Source organism: Myodes glareolus, chromosome 1 (genome assembly GCF_982192425.1).
Source record: "Myodes glareolus chromosome 1, mMyoGla1.1, whole genome shotgun sequence".
NCBI classification, from domain to species: domain Eukaryota; kingdom Metazoa; phylum Chordata; class Mammalia; order Rodentia; family Cricetidae; genus Myodes; species Myodes glareolus.
Window position 1 is genome coordinate 47,708,150 of NC_142026.1, and position 19,692 is coordinate 47,727,841.

The 19,692-nt window shown below is 48.7% G+C and overlaps 1 protein-coding gene across 3 annotated transcripts; it reads left to right on the forward strand.

The window, feature by feature from the left end:
- Window positions 1-28: 28 nt before the first annotated feature.
- On the forward strand, window positions 29-12,853 carry Washc1 (WASH complex subunit 1). 3 transcript variants are annotated; one of them, XM_087906088.1, is made up of 11 exons: window positions 29-149; window positions 6,840-6,993; window positions 8,968-9,079; window positions 9,233-9,379; window positions 9,548-9,684; window positions 9,908-10,040; window positions 10,184-10,385; window positions 10,474-10,650; window positions 11,263-11,421; window positions 12,287-12,355; window positions 12,473-12,853. In XM_087906088.1, exons 2-11 carry the CDS (start codon window positions 6,845-6,847, stop codon window positions 12,610-12,612), a joined length of 1,425 nt encoding a protein of 474 aa, XP_087762214.1. In that variant the 5' UTR covers window positions 29-149; window positions 6,840-6,844; the 3' UTR covers window positions 12,613-12,853. The 3 variants fall into 3 exon arrangements, with proteins under 3 accessions (XP_087762214.1, XP_048298045.3, XP_085551914.2); XM_048442088.3 differs by having other exon boundaries at window positions 112-227; XM_085695788.2 differs by lacking the exon at window positions 29-149 and adding an exon at window positions 2,597-2,678.
- Window positions 12,854-19,692: the final 6,839 nt, after the last annotated feature.

Genomic DNA, 19,692 nt, shown 5'->3' on the forward strand with positions numbered 1-19,692 from the left:
GTCTGAGCCGGGGCAGCCCGCATTCCAGAGAGCCGGAAGTCCGAGTGCTGCGCAGGCGGGCGCTAGGACCCGGGGGTGCGGGCGGCGCGGAAGGGGGCGCGGAAGCCGGCGGTGCGGGTCTGCGGGGCAGCCCCGGCGGTGGCACGCAGGTGAGGACGCCGCCTTGGGTCGGGCGTGTGAGCCGGGCAGGTGCTGGCAGCGACCTTGTGGCGGATCTGGGGAGTCGGGTGAGGGCTTCCGGGGGAAGCTGAGGCTGCAGGGAAGAGGTCCCGTGACTGCCTGGAGTTTCCAGGGCACAGGGTGGGGGAGGACGATGTGCACCAGGGTGCTAGGCAATTCCGAAATTACGAATTGCACGGGAGACACGTGCATGGTGGGTGTTGGTGTTTCTGCGTCAGTCGGGGGTTTATTTACCAGATGCCAAGCGCCGGCCATTAGAAGCAGGCCATTCATGCTTTAAAAAAAAAAAGGGGGTGGGTGGGGTGCGGTCTCTTGTCAATTTAAAATAAAACAATTGTTGATCAGCTTGGCTAGGTGCAAGAGAAACACCATCATTCTGGGTTGTTTATGTGTTCATGGGATGCATAAAAAGTGAAAATGAGTAAGCTGGAATTATTGGAGCCCAAGATAGAACTGCAGCCACTTGTGGGGAGGGAGGAATTACTATGTCTCAGAACAAAACTCACGTAAAGACGACTTCTGGTAAACTGCTTTTATTTTTCAGCGACATCGCTATCTTTTTAGCTATTAATTATTTTTCCCCACTAAGAAGGTGGCTTTCAATCCATTCTAGATGATGATTTAGAAACTTCCCCTTGTGGGTGGGGGCACAAGCAGACATCTGTCCCCTCCTTACAGGGCCCAGTGACCAACCAAAGTACAGTTCCATCCAAGAAGCCCACTTTGGGGAACGATCGAGTTGATTAGGTTTACTTACAGAACGTGGGCGGCTACAGAGCAGCGGAATCACCAGAACGTCATTCTGCATGGATGATGTTAGCTTCCCAGTGTGTACACTGAGACTACTAGATGGAGTGTCATTAGGAAAGAATTGTATATAACCAACCAGGAGATGCAGGAGGGAAGGACAGAAGACCTTATCCCCCACCCCCATGAGAGAATGACATAAGTCCATAGGCCTATCTTGAACTTCACTTTGGAAGTAGTAACAGTTGCCCCGGTGAAGATGACGGCTGTTGGGCTCCGAGGATCGTGTTCTGTACACAGGACACCCCAGACTTTTCCAACCTCTTTGTAAAAATAGATAGCAATATTTAATTCCAGAGTGAAGATCAACAGTTGCAACGATGCTGACTGACCACTGGGGCTCAGAGCGGAATCTCATTTTTCCCTTAACATCAGGACCACTAAGGGAGCATAGCCCAGGGTTTCAGGATAAGCTGTCTGACAATTGGGACTAAAATAAATGTCAACTCTTAAAATAGTTTTCAAATGTATGTATAAAAGTGACAGAACATACTGAATGGGAGAATTGATTCATATCTGGTCTTGAGCACAAGCTAAGCATTTTATTGTTGAAAATCAAATTAAAATTGTGAGTCCTGATAAATTCACAGACATGAAGAGTGATAGAAGGCCATTGTTGAAGTGAGGTGGGCTGGCGGAATGGCTTTAAGGTGTGTAGGTGTTAGCTAGTGATGAGGATAGTTACAAGTAGTAGTTAGTGTTAGTGGTGACACGGCATAGTTACTCCTGAGAGAAGTTGAATAAAGATCGTCAAGAGCCACGATAGAACAATTAAATGACAATATTATGGTTATTTTGTTTCTTATACCAGAACCCATTCTAGGATATGCCTTTCCTAAAAAGAGTAACAGAGACTTTTTATTTAAAAAAAAATTTATTTGGCCAGGCCGTGGTGGTGCACACCTTTAATCTCAGCACTCAGGAGGCAGAGACAGGTAGATCTTTGTGAGTTCGAGGCCAGCCTGATCTACAGAACAAGTTCTCCAAAGCTACACAGATACCCCATCTCAAAAACAAACCAAAAACGTTTATTTAATTATCATGTGTGTACGAATGTGTATGTTCTATGGGTATGTGTGTCTTGTTGACTATATGAAGGTCAGAGGGTAACTTTTGGGAGTGGCCTCTCTCCATCTACCCTACAGGTCCCAGGCACCCAGCTCAGTTCAGCAGGTGGCAGCAAACTGCCCTTGTCAGCTGAGCTGTCTTGCCAGCAGAATTAATTCTTTAGAAGCATAGAACATGGCGGGAAAGGATAAGGAAGGAAACTAGGTTCTGCCAACTGCATACGTGATTTTGACAGTGAAAATAACAGTGCGAAGTTAATGGTATATTTTAATTTAACCCACTAGATCTAAAATGTGACAGTGTCAGCATATAACCACTATATGATACTATAAGATATAAATGCGATAGTTTAATCTTAAGCCTTTGATTGTGTGGTGTTCCCCAGCTGCGTGCTCCTGTGTCACCTCACTGGACAGCGCAGGTCTCAGGGGTTCATGCCTGGCTGGAGTCTAAACTCCTCCCTTCGGAACTCAGTGTTTTTCCACACTTGCTTCTATTTATCGTTCTTTTTCTTGCTGCTCCTCCAAGCATTCTTACAGGGAAACCACAAGACCTCACTTCCCATCCTGCTGCTCATCTCTGCTCCAACTCCAGCTGTTCTTACGCTTCATGGGGAGCCTCAGGTAGCATGGAGGAACTTTTCAGACGTTTTTAACACACAATGTTCCTCAGTAAAGCCACATTCACAGCCCGGATTAGACCTCTTGTGGGGTCGTGACAGCCAGTCCTAACTTGATGGCAGTGTTATTGCTTGCTCAATCCCAGTCAGTTAATGACACTTCCCCCAGAGGGCCCAGATCTGTGTAATCGTTTACATGCAACTCCCCTGTGATGGCTAAAGAAACTTAATATGATACCAGGCATCCGGTAAGGGCCATTGACCTTTGCCCTGGGATGCCTGTGAGACCCTAGTGGCCTGTGGGTGATATAAGGATAAGATAATGGTGTTCCTGCCTTGAGGAATTTAACCCCTTGCTTTCTGCTTATGTAAACTTCCTCTATAACCCCTTGTTTCTGATTATCACTGTGGGACTGGGATGGAGTGGTCTTTTTATAACTGTGCAGGGGGAAAGAAATGCAGCTGAGGGGAACGGAACAATTTTTATGCCAGCCATGGATTCTATAGCTAATAGTAATGTCCACCACTGACATCTGCCTTTGTAAACCCTTCCTTGGGCACGGCATGCTATTTGGCTCTAAGGCTGCCCTTCCTTCAGTCAGAGTAAATTCACTTCATCTAAATTTGAAGTTAGTCTTGGCTCTTTCCTAGTGGAGTAGAAGGCCACAACACTCTCAACACAGGGGATTCGGTTGTTCTTATGTCTGTCTTTCTGTGTGTCAGCGTGATTTTGTATCTTACTCATCTGTGTTGTGATCGGGCACTCCACTTAGTAGCTAACCGACATTTACAGACAGGATGAGAGTAAACTACCATGTTCACTATCATAGATCTCCAGTGGACCTGCTGCTTCCTTGTTTAGAGGATTTGCGCCTGTCCTACCCTTGAGGACATGCACGGATACTCACACATCCTATTGCAGTGGAGTTCAGCTTAAGGAATGACAGGAAGCTGGGAGGTGGTGGTGAATGCCTTTAATCCCAGCACTCGGGAGGCAGAGGCAGGCAGATATCTGTGGAAAAAAAAAAACGAAAAGAAAATGACAGGGACAGGAAGAACTTACTATTCCCTCCTGATTTTAAAGATGGAAGCCCTTAGACTTGATTTGGGTCAGCATGGCTAGGAAGTTTGTCTCAAGATCAGTGTAAGAGGTGAGGAGACATCTTCGAAAGAGTCTAGACTCACAGGGTTAGGTCTCTGGATGGTTATGGAGCAGATGTCTCCGTCTTAGTGACATGGTAAGCGCAAGTGCAGAATGAGGGACCACACTGGCTTGGATGGTGGCTGAAAGCTACCATCCGGGAAGCTGAGAATGTCCTGGTCACTGGAATAGGAGAGAGGAACCCATGCCAAGAAAAAGCTAAAGAGTGGATGGACCGTCTCAGATCTGGACAAGTCTTGACCCAAAGGAGGAAGGAGAGAGCCAGCAGCATGGAAGCAAGAGCTCAGGAAATCAGCAGAAGGTGCCAAGAATAGGTTATTAGCTTGGTGAAGATGTTGCTAGGATACAGTAGGGGGTCATCCCTAGATATTTATTACTGGGACTAGCTATTGAGAACAGGCCCAGTTCTTAGTTTAAGAATGGAAAGGATCATATTAAGAAAGACAAACATTTTATAGATGGTCCCACAGCTCTGTTAAGGCTCAATAAAGCCTTTGGTCCTTCCTGTCACACTTAACCCAAAGGCACTCACCTCCATTGCAATCAGGGTGGTGTCTAGGAAATCTGTCGTCTGGAGCCCTTAATTATAATTATAAGAGCCTGGTGCCTTAATATCAATTCTGTACAGTACATCTCTTGCCCATCAGATCAGTGCTGTTTATAGTGCAATTGCTGCTTTAGCGGCACCAGGGAGCAGAGTTAATTCAACCCAATATAAATAGAGCGCTCTGGTCCTGTGGCTTGGAGGTATATTTTCCTTCATTTGCATATCTTGCACCCTCCTGGTTCTGGCCTGGATGAGCAAAACCTGGATATCCCTCTTCTCGGAGGCATTAGGCACTGCCAGATCTGTCTCAGAGACACCTGAGTTCCTCAGATACCCATGTTCGGGAGTCCAGCTCCAGCGGGGTTCAGGTCCCAAAGAGGAGGTGTAGCGTCGGCAAGGGAAGGAGACTGACATGATCTGAGGGTAAATCAAGATGGCTGTCCATTTATTGGAAATTGACCACACCTTTTTTTTTAAAGATTTATTTATTAATTATGTATACAACATTCTGCCTCCACGTATGCCCGCACGCCAGAAGAGGGCACCAGATCTCATTACAGATGGTTGTGAGCCACCATGTAGTTGCTGGGAATTGAACTCAGGACCTCTGGAAGAGCAGTGAATGCTGAGCCATCTCTCCAGCCCCCTAGACTACACCTTTTATACTCTATAATTGCATTATAGTTTAGCCATAAGCAACATTGAAAGCATATTTAATGATTCCAGGATGAAAGCCGTCATCAGCCTCATTACAGCATTTTTCTTGAAGCAAAAAACAGTAACTTTATCCGGGCGGTGGTGACACATGCTTTAAATAGCAGCACATGGGAGACAGAGGCAGGTGGATCTGTGAGTTCTAGGGTAGCCTGGTCTACAAAGTAAGTTCCAGGACAGCCAGAGCTGTTTTATATATGTATATATATATATATATATATATATATATATATATGTATGTATGTATGTATGTATGTATATGTATATATATACATATACATATACATATATATATATATATATACCCTTTATTTTTGAAAAACCAAAACCAACCAACCAAACAAAAAGTAATAAGTTTAGCAAGAGTCTAAATGCCTGTTGTCCTCTGAGGTCAACAATCCCGCCAGGTACTCTCTTACAGTTCCTCCTACACAGTCTCGGTCCCGAGAAACAAACCCATAAGAGCAATTTTCATTTTTCAGGGGGCGTGATGCAGTGTTTGTACCATGTTAGCACAAGCAATGAACTGTTTCCTAATTGTGTTCCTTTGTGCCTCATTCTTATAATATGGCTTGTCCCCCTCATAAGGTCCCAAAGGGGAAGGTCCTGACATCTTACTCCTTTTCCATTATACCATAGCATTCTGAGCCCTTCAGTGTATGTTCCTGTATATGGCAGAGGGGGATCAAGCCGGCCTAACTTGTAATGGAATCTGCTCCCACGTGGTGTACCAGATCTTGCCATTCATCCAGTGAGCCACTAATTGTGGGCACCAGTCTATACTCATTAATTGAACTCTTGCCCTAAATGGCCCCAGACTGTGACTCTGGGTCCATTGTTTCTCTAAGACTGTGTGTTTTTCATCCATGGGACCAGGTATGCCCAGGTAGTAGGTCTTTAACTTCTCGATTCCCGGTGTAATGGGACGGGGATTGGGAAGCCGCACAATGGGGAGTTCTGTGTGGAGAATAAGCAGAGTTATCGTGCTCTGTGGTTCCTCAGAGGTGGGATTTTTCCCCAAGAATTATTTTCTCTAAAGAAGCTTCCATTGTACATATTCTCATCCTCACCAAAGCTCAGATAAAATTCACAAAGGAAAAGGCGTAAAGAAGCCCCCATTACACATAGTGAAAATCATTACAACTGGGAGTCAAAGTGGTGAAGAGCTTGGTCCGCCTAGTCAGGGTGGTCGCCACGCGGGCCACACCATCTAAGTGTTCCGTTCTCTGCATTTTTTGTCTGGAGACAACTCAGCAGTCATTTAGGTGTACCCATCCATCCTTTGCTTCCCGCCTCTTTTGTGCTCTGCAGCCAGGGTTGTGATGTTCTAAGCTTGGGGGTCAAGTTGAACGGCTGCTGTGCTAAATATGGCGCTTAGCAGGGTACTGAGTACCCTGGGAGTAAGGGCACGATATGTCCCAGTTTTAGTCCCTACCAGTTTTGAATACCTGCCATTGCCTTCAGTCTCCTTATGTAGGCCTGCGGGGTTCCTTCTTTGCCTCCCATGATACTCACATACAGTAAAGCTGTGTAGAAATCAGCTCCTTTGCATGATACTCCCATCCCCCTGTAGTGTCTCATGTAGCCCGGGCTAGTCTTGAACTTTCTATGTATCAGAAGATGCCTCTGCCTCCCACGTGCTAGGATTTCAGGTGTGTGACATGACCACCCTGTCTTGTGCCTGGTAGGCAGACAGTGTGACTGTTGTGCTATGCTGTTGATGTGTTGCTTCCTACCCACAGGCGTCATGACCCCCGTGAAGACTCAGTACTCCTTGGCGGGTCAGCCATATTCAGTGCCCCTGATCCAGCCAGACCTGCGAAGAGAGGAGGCAATCCAGCAAGTGGCAGATGCCCTGCAATACTTACAGAACATCTCTGGAGACATCTTCAGCAGGTGGGACCTGCTGCCCAGCTGACCCGATAGAGGGTCTCCTCTTTCCTAAGCAGGATTCTCTGCAGCCCTAGGAATGTGCCTTCTGCAGACAGCCTCTTCAGTGATCCAAGTAATTCCCAGTGTAGAAAGGGAGAGAGGGACCAGTCCAGCTTGGAAACCTTACGAGTCCTTGAGAGCTCATCTCCTGTTTGGTGTCTCATGTAGCCCCTTAGTTTTCCCGTGGCTCCATGGGCTGCTACGGGGCCTCAGTGTTCTTCCCACCAGACCTCTTTCTTCACTGACCCCTGCGGTCAGCCTGCACTGACTCAGCGTTTGGGTGCACAGGGGCCTGTACTTAGGTCTAGCTGTGGCACTGAATATGTCAGTGTCCCCTCTAGAGCATGAACTCTGGGATGACAAACCTAAACGCTGTTAGGCCTTCCTTAACTCCGGCTATGTACTGCAGAGTGGGTCACTAGATGGTTTGCTATGGTACGGTCAAGATAGTTTGCTACACGGGTGCAGCATCCACTGCAGGTGGTCTCTTGATGTAATCAATGAACACAGCAAAGCTGAGATGGCGGACCTGCTGCCAGCATGACCCAATAGCAGCAGACTTCTTTAAGTAGATCGAATATACTCTAAAGTAACAAAAACAGTTATGCTACGTAAAGACATAAGCCAGTGCATCTCATTTATCGTCATTACCAAGTATATTATATTGTGCATAACCGTATGTGCTGCTGGCCAAATGAAGTTTCTCTTCACCAGCATGTCCTCAAACCCCATGTTGCATCATGACAGCGTTCCCCTAAGTAAGTTGTGGGAGGGGAGGTTTTCTGCCCTGTTGTGATGTTCTGGGCACACCTTCACGTCTGTGGTCCTTCAATGGCTGAAACACGGTGTGCCATGTTTGATTGCATGAGTAGCTCACTACGCTTGTACTAAACATTTTTGCTTATTGGTAGCCGTCATCACTCTAGCTGCATTAATTTCTTTAACCCTGGGGATATCCTATGAGGAAATCATGCTATCTTTCCTCCTTTTTAGGGGAGGGTGGGGGCAGGGATAGGGTGTCATTGACCCAGTCAGATCCTGAACTTGCTCTGTACTGGAGGATGACCTTAAGCATCTGATCCTTCTGTTTTTGGCTTCCCCATGCTGGGATTAGAGGCGTGCGTCATCATGCCTAGTTATTACCTCTCTCTCACAGACAGGAGACTCTGGGGAGTGGGGAGGACAAGGTATTAAGTGGGTCAAGGCACTTGCCGCCAAGCCTGGTGATCAGCGCCTCATCCTTGGGACCCACATGGGAGAAGGCGAGAACTGATTCCCCAAGGTTGTCGTCTGACCCCTACACACACCCCACGAAACATGCTACTCCATCCCCCATGTGTGCACACCACATATACACACAGAGCAAAAAATTCTTTTTAAATTATTGTTTTTTAAAGCCAAAGAGACTTCCACAGATGACAAAGACAGGGTTAAACCCAGGAAGTGTGGCTGCACATGGTGGGAATTTCTATCTCTGGGGGTGGAATGAGGTTCTCTCTAGGATTGGGAAGGGGTGTGTGAAAAGTAACATTTTATGGTAGAGCCTGACAGGCAAACAGATCAGCCAGAGGATTAACATTCCCTAAAGAAAGAGTGTGTGGCAACCCTAAGGGAAGGGCTGGGAAGGTGTCTAGTGTAACCAGAGCAGGGAGAAGCTGGAGGGTGATCAGGGCCTTCGCGGTCTTCGGTGCTGTTGAATTTGTGTTTGTCAGTTTCCTATCACCATGGGCATGCCCGGTGCCCAAGCCCTTGGGTTGAAAAATAGGGACACACAGAGGTCAGGTGAACAGCACTAAGACCAGCCCAACAGGCAGGTTGTACCATGTTGAGCGCTTAAGCCCAGGACTTGGCGAAGCTCGTGTCTGCTGCTGGCACAGGTGGACAGAGGCTGCACAACTTGAAGTAGCCCCCAGTCTCTACACTTTTCTTCTTTGGCAGGATCTCCCAGCGAGTAGAACTGAGTCGGCGCCAGCTGCAGGCCATCAGGGAGAGGGTCTCCCTGGCCCAGGCTAAGATAGAGAAAATCAAGGGCAGCAAGAAGGCCATCAAGGTAGGCAGGCCATGACTCCTATGTCTGTTGCTGGTGCCTGGATCCTCTGGTACCCCTGCTGTTTAGCCACACCTCACTTTCCTCCTGTCCATGGGTCATCCTGCTTATGATTACTTGAATATGTGGGCCCCAGAGCTGTCCCTGTATCTGCAGGTTTTCTCTAGTGCCAAGTACCCAGCGCCAGAGCGCCTGCAGGAATATGACTCCATCTTTACCGGTGCCCTTGACCCTGATCTGCAGAGAAGACCCCGTTACAGGATCCAGAGCAAGCACCGCCCACTGGATGAGCGGGCCCTGCAGGTCTGTATGCCACCCACCTGCATGCCACCTGCATGTCACCCATGGCGGCTGGGAGGCAGGGCCTGAAGGTTGACCACAGATTTCGGTCTCCTAGAAGGATTCTGGTTGGGATGGTGCCGGGTCCACACACCTGATACTAAAACTCCGTCTACTCTCATCCTGCCCCAGGAGAAGCTGAAATACTTTCCTGTGTGTGTGAACACCAAGTCGGAGCCTGAGGATGAAGCTGAGGAGGGACTTGGGGGTCTTCCCAGCGACATCAGCTCCATCAGCTCTCTGCTGCTTTTCAACACCACAGAAAATCTGTAAGGCCCGGAGATAGCCCGCGGGAAGACGGGAGGGTGAGAGGGAGACTTTGCTTAGGTAGCTCCAGGGACCTGAGCCTGGTACAGTTCTCAGGACTGACAAGTTAGATTTGGCTCCTAAGACTTGGATATCCACAGGGACAAATGCAGTGGGGAAGGATGGTGATGGACCTCCCTGGTCCCAGGTCAGGTGATGGCCTCCTGACCCTAGCCCACTCCACAGGTATAAGAAGTATGTTTTCCTGGACCCTCTGGCTGGCGCAGTAACAAAGACGCACACGATGCTGGGCACGGAAGAGGAGAAGTTGTTTGATGCCCCTCTGTCTATCAGCAAGAGGGAGCAGCTGGAGCAGCAGGTGGGGTGGAGTGCTTGGGCAGGCAAGCCCTGCCAGTGTGGGTCAGGGAGGCTGGGTCCACATGTGCTGCCCGTCCCGTGCTTACAGTGTGGGCCGTGTGCTCTGGCAGAACTGCCACTCTCCCGTACCATCTGACCCTGCAGGCTCCGGAAAACTACTTCTATGTGCCAGACCTGGGCCAAGTTCCTGAGATCGATGTGCCATCCTACCTACCCGACTTGCCTGGCATCGCCGATGACCTCATGTACAGTGCGGACTTGGGCCCTGGCATTGCCCCCTCTGCTCCTGGTGCCATTCCAGAACTGCCCACCTTCAACACAGAGGTAGCTGAACCTTTCCAACCAGGTGAGCTGGGCCGTGGGGATGGAGTTGAACCAGAAAGTCCGTGCTGGCTCCTTCCCCAGGTCTTCATATAGTCTCACCTTCCTTACAGAACTAGAGAATGGGGTGCTGCTGGCAGCACCGCCACCGCCACCACCGCCACCGCCGCCTCCTCCAGCTCCCTCAGTGGTGGTCAGCACCCCCCAGCCGCCAGCGTTCCCTGAAGTGACAACTGCACCCGGCCAGGTTGCCAGGGAAGAAGATACTAGCAGCGGCGTGGTCCACTCAGGTAGGGACAGTGCCAATGGGGCTCATGTGGCTAGCCCTCATTAATAGGATCTCATGCCGACATCCCTGAAGAATTCTCTGTAGGTCACGTGTTCCTAGCTCCGGGATCTGCAGAGCATTCTCATATGGATACCTAGCCTTCCAAGGTTGATGGAGTGGTTTCTGTGCTCTACAGAGCTCTGACTTTCAGGGCAGAGGAGGCCTTGGGAAGGTGTTGAGCCTTGTTTCTAGTTAAGCCAGAGGGAAAGGATCTGTTAACAAACTTGAACTTTCCAGATTTCCATTGTGTCTCCAACCACCTCAAGGGGTAGGAAATCCTTTGTTGGCTTGTGGTGCTCAGCACATCAGATCCCAAGGGTCTGTCACTGCCGGGTGTCATCAAAATAGGGGGTGGGGAGGGAGGAGAGATGCCTAGACACGAGACCCCTCAGCTCCCTGTCTGCAGACATCCAAGGCCACACTGCATCTTCCCCGAAGCCACAGCCTTCCAGCTGGCTTCCCTGAGGGGAGAGGCCCCTGCATTTGCCAGGATCCCGAGATCCCCTCCTGCCTCAGGCTGGGCAGCTTTCCCCATGCTGCAATGCTGAGCAACCCTTCACCCTTCTCCTTACAGCCTCTGTTCAAGGAGCCCCTAAGGAGGTGGTTGATCCCTCCAGTGGCCGGGCCACTCTGCTTGAGTCCATCCGCCAAGCTGGGGGCATTGGCAAGGCCAAGCTGCGCAGTGTCAAGGAACGCAAACTGGAGAAGAAGAAACAGAAGGAGCAGGAGCAAGGTGAGGGGACCAAGGATCTGTGGCAGCAGCCAGGCTCCCTGTCAGCCAGCAGGAAGTCCCTTGTGGCTACCCTGATATGTACCCTTGTCCCTCTGGACTGGGCCATGGGTCCCCTGGCGGAAGCTTTCCTGTCTTGAGCTCTCCCAGCTGAAACCACGAGAAAGTAGAACCTTTGACAGGCATTGTCCAAGGAGACATGCAGGAACCTGAAGTCCTCTGAGATGAGACATAGGACTTGTCCTTTCCATCCCGAGGACAAGGCTTATGTCTGCCAAGAATTCTTGCTAGTGGCATCCTTGTTAACCTGTGTGGAAAGTGTCCGAAGTCCTGGGTTTGCGTCATGGATCTTCTTCTGACCTGCTTTGTGACTATATGCCAATAGCCTGGCCTCTCTGAGCCCATTTCCTACCCATGCAGGGGTACAGAGAACTGTATGCCAATAGCCTGGCCTCTCTGAGCCCATGTCCTTACCTACACAGTGGTACTGAGAATTGATTTTTTATTATTTATTTATTTATTTATTATGTATACAATGTTCTGTCTCTGTGTGTGCCTGCATGCTAGAAGAGGGCACCAGACCCCATTACAGATGGTTGTGAGGCACCATGTGGTTGCTGGAAATTGAACTCAGGGCCTTTGGAAGAGCAGGCAATGCCCTTAACTTCTGAGCCATCTCTCCAGCCTCTGGTACTGAGAATTGAAACATTGAGGCAGGACTGGGCCGTGGACACATCATGTGTGACCAGCATATGGCAGGAGAGCGTGTGTGGGAGTGCTTCAGGGCCAGGTGAGCCCATCGTGTGACTGTCCCTGGCAGTATTGAACTTGGCCTCTTCTTCCTTCACCTGCTGCCCTCCCATTGCAGTGAGAGCCACCAGCCAAGGCGGAGACTTGATGTCAGACCTCTTTACCAAGCTCGTCATGAGGCGCAAAGGTAGGCATCTTGTGCGTGCTTATCTTCGGAGGCGGTGAAGTGGTGCCCCACTGTCTGCCTGCCTGTCTGTCTGTCTGTCTGTCTGTCTGTCTCTCTCTCATCACTTCTCCTTCCCAGGTATTTCTGGAAAAGGACCTGGCACCGGAACCAGTGAGGGGCCCGGGGGAGCCTTCACCCGGATGTCAGACTCCATCCCACCGATGCCACCGCCCCAGCAGCCCGCAGGAGACGAGGATGATGAGGACTGGGAGTCCTAAGAGTGCTTTGAGCCTTCTTGCACATTCAGCAGGAACAGCCAGGAGGGACTCCTTGGCCAGCCGGGGCTTCTCGGGTCTTGTTGCCCAAAGAGGTCCAGGGTCGGTACCTGATTTCTCTTCGTGGAGTGGAGGCTCTGTGAGCCATCTGCTGCTTCCCTGCTTCATGTGACTGCTTTGCTTGATCCTCCACTGAAGAGCGCCACAGCAACGTGGTGGAATAAAGAAAGTAACTAGACCTGAACCCAAGCCAATGGTGCCCTCTTAATATATGAAAAGCAGCCCTGCTGGCTGCCGACAGCTTCTTGGACTGTGGCCTGTCCTTCCCAGATGTTCTCAGGCACGGTACAGGCTGGCTGGGGGAACTGAGCTTGTCCTCTGGGATCAAGGCAAATGGAGGTTAGGGCAGCTATTGCAGGGGGTAGTTTTCCCCTGGAAAAGTGACTTGGTGTTTGCTGAGGAGACTGGGGACAGGAGGTGCTGCAGGCCACAGGGAGAACTTAGAGGCAAGCCAGGGAGTCCCATGAAGGACGGAGAGCACGTGAGGGATAGGGCTGTGGTTAGGGACTGAAACCGGTGTGAGGCTCCTGTGGACACGAGTGCCCTGAAAATGTTGCTTCCTGTGGTGCGGATGAGAGAATCGAAGATCAAGGACACCTCACGTCACTTAGAAAGGATAGAGGCTGGGTGGGCAGGGTAGCCTCACGTCCGGAAGGCAGAGGTCCCTCATTCCACAGATGCCCCCGTCAAGGCCAGCAGAAGTGGGACAAACAGGTCTTGGAGGCTGAGCTGCCATGGGCTAGGCAGCAGGGCTAGGGCTTGCGGTTCTCAAGCTGATCGACATTGGCTCCTGGTAGCTCTTTGGTGTACAGGCCATGAGGGGACCACTCAGGTATGCCACACGCGGTCAGAAGAGCTGGAACTCTCTGGATGAAACTGAACATGTACGAAAGTTACTAAGGAGGCGTTTTGGGAGGGGAAGGCAGATTGAACCTTCTACACAGTAGTGAAGGAAGTTTTTCACTTCCACTGGGTGTGGCAACCAGATGGGCAGCTCTGGCAGGATAGGAGGGGTAGACACATGCCCACAGCCTCTCTGATGCCTGCTAGTCCTACTACTGAAGGTGGGGCTGAGCGACATCAACCTCACAGTGGTGGCCATCAGGTAATTTCCCCTCCTGTGACCTCACATGGGAAATATGGCAGGCACCATCCCCGAGCTGTCTGTCAGCCCCACCCCCACCCCCCGCTGGCCTCTAGCTTGACGACAACCTTGATACTCGGATTCTCCACCAGCTTCTTCCCTGATGGGGGCCTGACCTGGAGTTCTAGTCTAGGGAGGACACACAGATGGCTGGTCTGTTCTTACCTGTCCTGGTGTCTTGGCTTTGCAGCAAGGCCAGATTTCATGGACCCAGCCCAGTGGCATGTATTAGAGATGAAGTCACAGAGAAGAGCAAGTGGATGGAGGCCCAAATTCTCCTGTGAAGTCAGGGATTCACTACTGTCAAAGCAGGGCCTTGCCACTCCTGGCCATGGGTGACACTGGCCTACAGGTGACACAGCTTGTTGCTAGGGTCATTAATAGACAAGGCCCAGTCGCCTTCCTTGAATAGGTCTGTTAAAGAAACCATAATGCAAAGTAGAAAAGGGGGATTTGTTCATTGTGACTCCACTGGGAAGAAGAACGAAGAGGTCTGGTTGTACCCTCTGCTACTGCCAGGGACATCTCTGGAGTCCCAACGTGAGGTTTTGGTTTAAACAAAAGGTAAGAGGTATGGTCAGATGTGGTCCGGCCCGTCATGACAAGTCAGCAGTGTGGAGCCAGGCTCCCCTCTGCCTAGCACCGGAGCCTCAGCCTTTTCCTTCTCCTGGTATGAGATCCTTAGGGAAATTCCACTTCCTGGAGGTACATCAGCTCAACAGTCTGATAGCCAAAGGGAAGGCGCATGGGTCCTGAGAATATCTTCATTCTTGTGAGGATGGTCCCAGGCTTCTCTCCCAGCCCTCCCGTTCTCAGAAATGCTGGAAGTACTTCAAAGGGTCTGAGTAGTCAAGTATCTTCTCTTAGGTCCGGTGTCACTATATATTTGTGGAAGGACACAGGATTCAATGGTACATGTGGTCAAGCCTTCATGGCATCATCAGCTGGTGTTCCCTGCCATGTTTTACAGCTGATGGCTCTTTCCCTCTCACCATCTTGCCCCTACCACCTGAAAAGGGTGTTCTTCAGCTCAGAGAACCAGTCCGTGCTAAGAAACCGAATCCTCAGCACGTCATGGCTGCCCACTTCTCTGCTTGGGTCCTTAGCCCCAGCAAAGAGGGCACTGTCTACCAGGCCACGTCGTCAGAAGTTAATTCCTTCGGTCATCTTCCCTCAGACCACAGAGAGGAGCAGGGTCCTGTTCACTGAGGTTTCTGTCCCACCAGGTCCCATAGCCTTTAGTCCCAAATAAACACAGAGGTCTACATTAACCATAAACTGATTGGCCTCTTAGCTCAGGCTTCTTATTGACTCTTTTTTTTAAGGCTTCTTATTGACTTTTTTCTTTTTTTTAAGTTTTTTTTTTTTAAAAAATTTTTACGGTTTATTTAACTTTATTTTATGTGCATTGGTGTGAAGGTGTCAGATCCCCTGGAACTGGATCTTCAGACAGTTGGGAGCTGCCATGTGGGTGCTGGGAATTGAACTCAGGACCTCTGGAAGAGCAGTCAGTGCTCTTAACCACTGAGCCATCTCTCCAGCCCCTTGACTCTTTCTTACATCTTATATTAGCCCATTATTCTAGTCTGTGTTGTCTTAGATGGCCTCCAGCCAGACTGCAGTACCTGAGGGAAGCTGTCCATCTGGGCAAGCCCGGTACTATCTACGCTGCCAGGCTTCCATGGCCTCCGGAGGCGTTCTTATTTCTACCCCTCTGGTTGGATTTTTCTCATCATCACCTGCTCCCCCTCATTTGTTTTCTTGATACTGTGAAAGTCCAGAGAGCTGGCAAGACTGAGAAATGGGAAAACAAAACACACACAGGCTGCATCCGTGAGAGTGCAGAATCCTAATGAGACCTCTGGGGAGAGTGGTTTGTCTCGAGAATATCTGTAGGGACAAGACAATGCTTCCCAAAAAGAGGACATCTCAGGAGACTGTGTCTTGGGAATGCTTTCACCGGGCAGTGGTGGCACACACCTTTAATCCCAGCTCTCGAGAGGCAGAGGTGAACATCTCTTGAGTTTCATGACAGACAGAGAAACCCTGTCTTGAAGGGGAGGGGTACCTGGATTTTGAAGCCTGTGGTTGGAACTTGACACAAACTTTAGGGAGACAGTAATGCAGTTCACAGGGCCTGGAAGTGGCTGGAGGAGTCAGAAGCTAAAGCATCACAGTTGACAAGCTTGAGGAGTCCCAGCAGGCACTCCAGATGGCACTGTTCTCAAAGCAGGGTCTGGCTGCAGGGCTACTCACCACTCCCTGATGGCCAGGCCCACCAGCAGTCCCGCTGGGCATGAATGTGACAGAAGGGGAAGAAACACCACTGCCTCGGGTAATCACTGCCTGGGCTACAGAGAATGTGACCTAACTCATCTATGTATAGAAGGCCGCAAAGAGCACCCAGGAGGCAGATCCTGCAGCCTGTTGTGTGTCACTATTCCCAGGAGATGGGAACAAAAATCCCATCTCTGATAGGGAATCAATAATTGACCAAAGTGAGGAGACAGCTAAAGTCCAACTCGGTGAGCCAATGAGTTTTCCTGGGGTTATAGGAATATGCCGCCACCAAAAGCCTTCTACAGCATGACAGCCACAAAAGCTGGAACCCTGGGGCACACTGTACAACCTGCAGGCAGTGGGAGTGTCCTTTTCAGGTGGCGTGGTTGGTCTGAGTCTTTTCCAGGCAGCTCAGCTTGTCTGAGAGTGCCTCCCAACAGCCCTGTGACCAGTTTCAGGGACTTCCTGAAGCTACTTTGAGTTCTTTTCTGGAGCTTAAAGAGATTCCTCTCAAGATGGACTGTTTACTTTCCCTTAGATTCTGTTGTGGTGATATCCTGTGTGTTAGTAGACTCCCTTCAAGATGGAAGATTTTTATTTCATAGGAACTGCTATACAACATCCCATCCTACGTCCTTCTACGTCCTTTCTGCCGTGGGCCGTGCAATTGAAGTTCCAGGTACCAGAAGGGAAGCCTCTGAAGGTCAGTCTTGTTTAGACAAGGCCATGGGACTGCAGACATGGAATGTCTTGCTTCTACTGTGCCTTTAAATGTTTCCTGTGGCTACCTTTCTCTGGTATCTAGCATGGTGTGAGTGGACGTGGGGAGATCTCTACTACCTGTTATATAGTGTGCTTATCATTTGGAAACATCCTGGCATTTGTATCTGTGGATCATCAAGAAGACGACCCCCCACAAGCTGTACTGTCTAATTTGATAATAATGATAGGTTTTTTTTTTTAACAGTTTTGAAGAATAAAAATAAATACAAGGATATGTTTCACAGCCAGGGTCTGTGAGTTTCACCTAAGGAGCTGCATGGATTGTAGCTCAAGTTAAAGACTAACATTGGGGGGCTGGAGAGATGACTCAGAGGTTAAGAGCATTGCCTGCTCTTCCAAAGGTCCTGAGTGCAATTCCCAGCAACCACATGGTGGCTCACAACCATCTGTAATGGGGTCTGGTGCCCTCTTCTGGCCTGCGGGCATACATACAGACAGAATATTGTATACATAATAAATAGATAAAAAAAAAAAGACTAACATTGAGTCCCAGTAGCCCAGCTAGTTTAAATTCTTTTAACCTTAATGTCGGGAGATGTGTTCACAGGTCTCGGAGTGTATCATAGCTGAAACAAAGCTTTGAAAATAACAAAGTTAGACTAAGATGTTTTTGTTAAATAACTGAGGTGGAACCCAAGAAGGCAATCTAAAGGTTTAGAAAGGCACATGGTTGAGTGAGGAACTCTTTCAGATCAGAGAACAAGAACAAAGCAGCCCAATTATTACTGGCTGAGGTACTCTTCTTGCTAGGTTTGGTTGATGATCAGAGGTAATGATTAATTCCTTATACCCATTTTGTTCTCAATCTCCTGATGTAAAAAAACTATTTATGAATTGATATGTACTCTAAAGATTTAAGCAGAGCTGATTCTTTTCATATACAAAAGTTTAGATTTGTAATTTAAGATTCCTCATAAGATTACCATTCAAGATAAGCAATAAAGTAGTTGGCCCTTTATTTGTAACTGCAAAATGTACCCTGCCAGTAAAAGACCTGACAAGAACACCTTGCTTGCCCACGTGGTTAATCTATAACAAGTTGCTTGGGTATTAATGTATGTGAGTACTTGGGATAATTTGCTTTTCACCTGTAATACATAAAACCATGTGAGGGAGAAGGGAGATGAGAATCATGTTTGTACCCATAATTATTCACTTGAAAAATGGAATGCAACTATTTTCATTTTTGTACTGCCTGGAAGTTTCTGTTGGGGTATAAAAGCTGTAAAACAACATGAGATGAGGGAAAGAGAATAAAAAATTAGGAATAAAGAAAAATATCAAGTTTGTGAGTGCCTTTTTTCCCTAATGCCTCTCAGATAGAAAAGTTTAGCCTGGTCAACTCCGTGGATTCCTGTCAAGGCCCTGTGCTGCTGGAAGCTGGTCCCCAGACAGCAGTACTTTCTGCCCTATTTTCTGAAGTGATCCAGAGCCTTGGATGGAATAACACAGAAGTTTTGCTGGTCTTCTAACTTCTGTAGGATATGGAAACCTTTTTTTTTTTTTTTTTTTTTTTAAAAAAGACAGGGTCTCTCCATGTAGCCCTGGCTGCCCTGGAACTCACTCTGTAGACTAAGCTGGCCTTGAACTCACAGAGATCCACCTGCCTCTGCCTCCTGAGTGCCAATATTAAAAATGTACACTTCCACTATCCAGCACTTTTAAAAATCTATGTCTGCTTCTAGAACATGGCTGGTCAGTCTCAGTGGTGTTTCTTTTGCTGTAAAATACAGGTGTGGAAAATGCAGAAAACGAGACACAGAAGAACATAAATGACGGTGACAACAGCAAGAACCTCTGGTCATAAATGCAAGTGTTGAGGGGCCTGGAGAGATGGCTCAGAGGTTAACAGCGTGGCTGCTCTTCCAGAGGTCCTGAGTTCAATTCCCAGCCACCACATGGTGGTCACAACCATCTTAATGAGACCTGGTGCCCTCTTCTGGTGTGTAGGTATACATGCAGGCAGAGTGCTGTACACATAAATAATCTTTTTAAAAAGTGCAAGTATTGGGAAGCACTTAGCTAGTACATCATACTCATTGATAGAAGCCATGGCAGTTGTTTTTCCCCTGGGACCTATTCATTTCCTGGTCGTAGGTTTTGTGTAAACCTCAAGCACTAGATGTGAATTTCCTCTCATGAAGCAGACCTTAAGTTTAATTAGGAAGCTGGGTCTGTCCGTAAGTACACGTGCCACTATTGCTCCATCTGGCAAGTCTTGTCAGGCACTGTTTATTAGGAAGTATGCAGAATCTATCCGTAAGTACACGTGCCAATATTGCTCCATCTGGCAAGTCTTGTCAGGCACTGTTTATTAGGAAGTATGCAGAATCCACTGCTGAGTAGGACTTTGGGTCATAATTATTCTCGGTGACCTGAGTAGCATCTCTGATGATACAGGAGCTGGACCACAGGACAGGGACATTTCCAATCTGATGATACAAGAGCTAGACCACAGCATGGTGACACTTCCAACTCAGTCCATGACCTATAACCAAAGCAAGGGATGTCTTCAGCAAGTGGGTCCCACCATCCAGTTTTGGAAATGCAGCCAACACCAGTGGAAGTTTTTATTGTGTTAGGGGCCTCTAGAGAATCCCAGGCCAACATCTTGGGAGCTGATCTGCCCCAGTATTGGAATTTTTAGCAACCTCATAGTTTCTGTGAACATCTGTTCTTACTCTTACAAGATATTCTTGTTTATTCTTTGTGAACTGATTTTTTTTTGTTGGTTCTGTTGTGTGGTTTTTAGGACAGGGTTTCACTGTGTAAACCTTGCTGGCCTCAAATGAACAGACGTGCCTGCCCCATCTCCC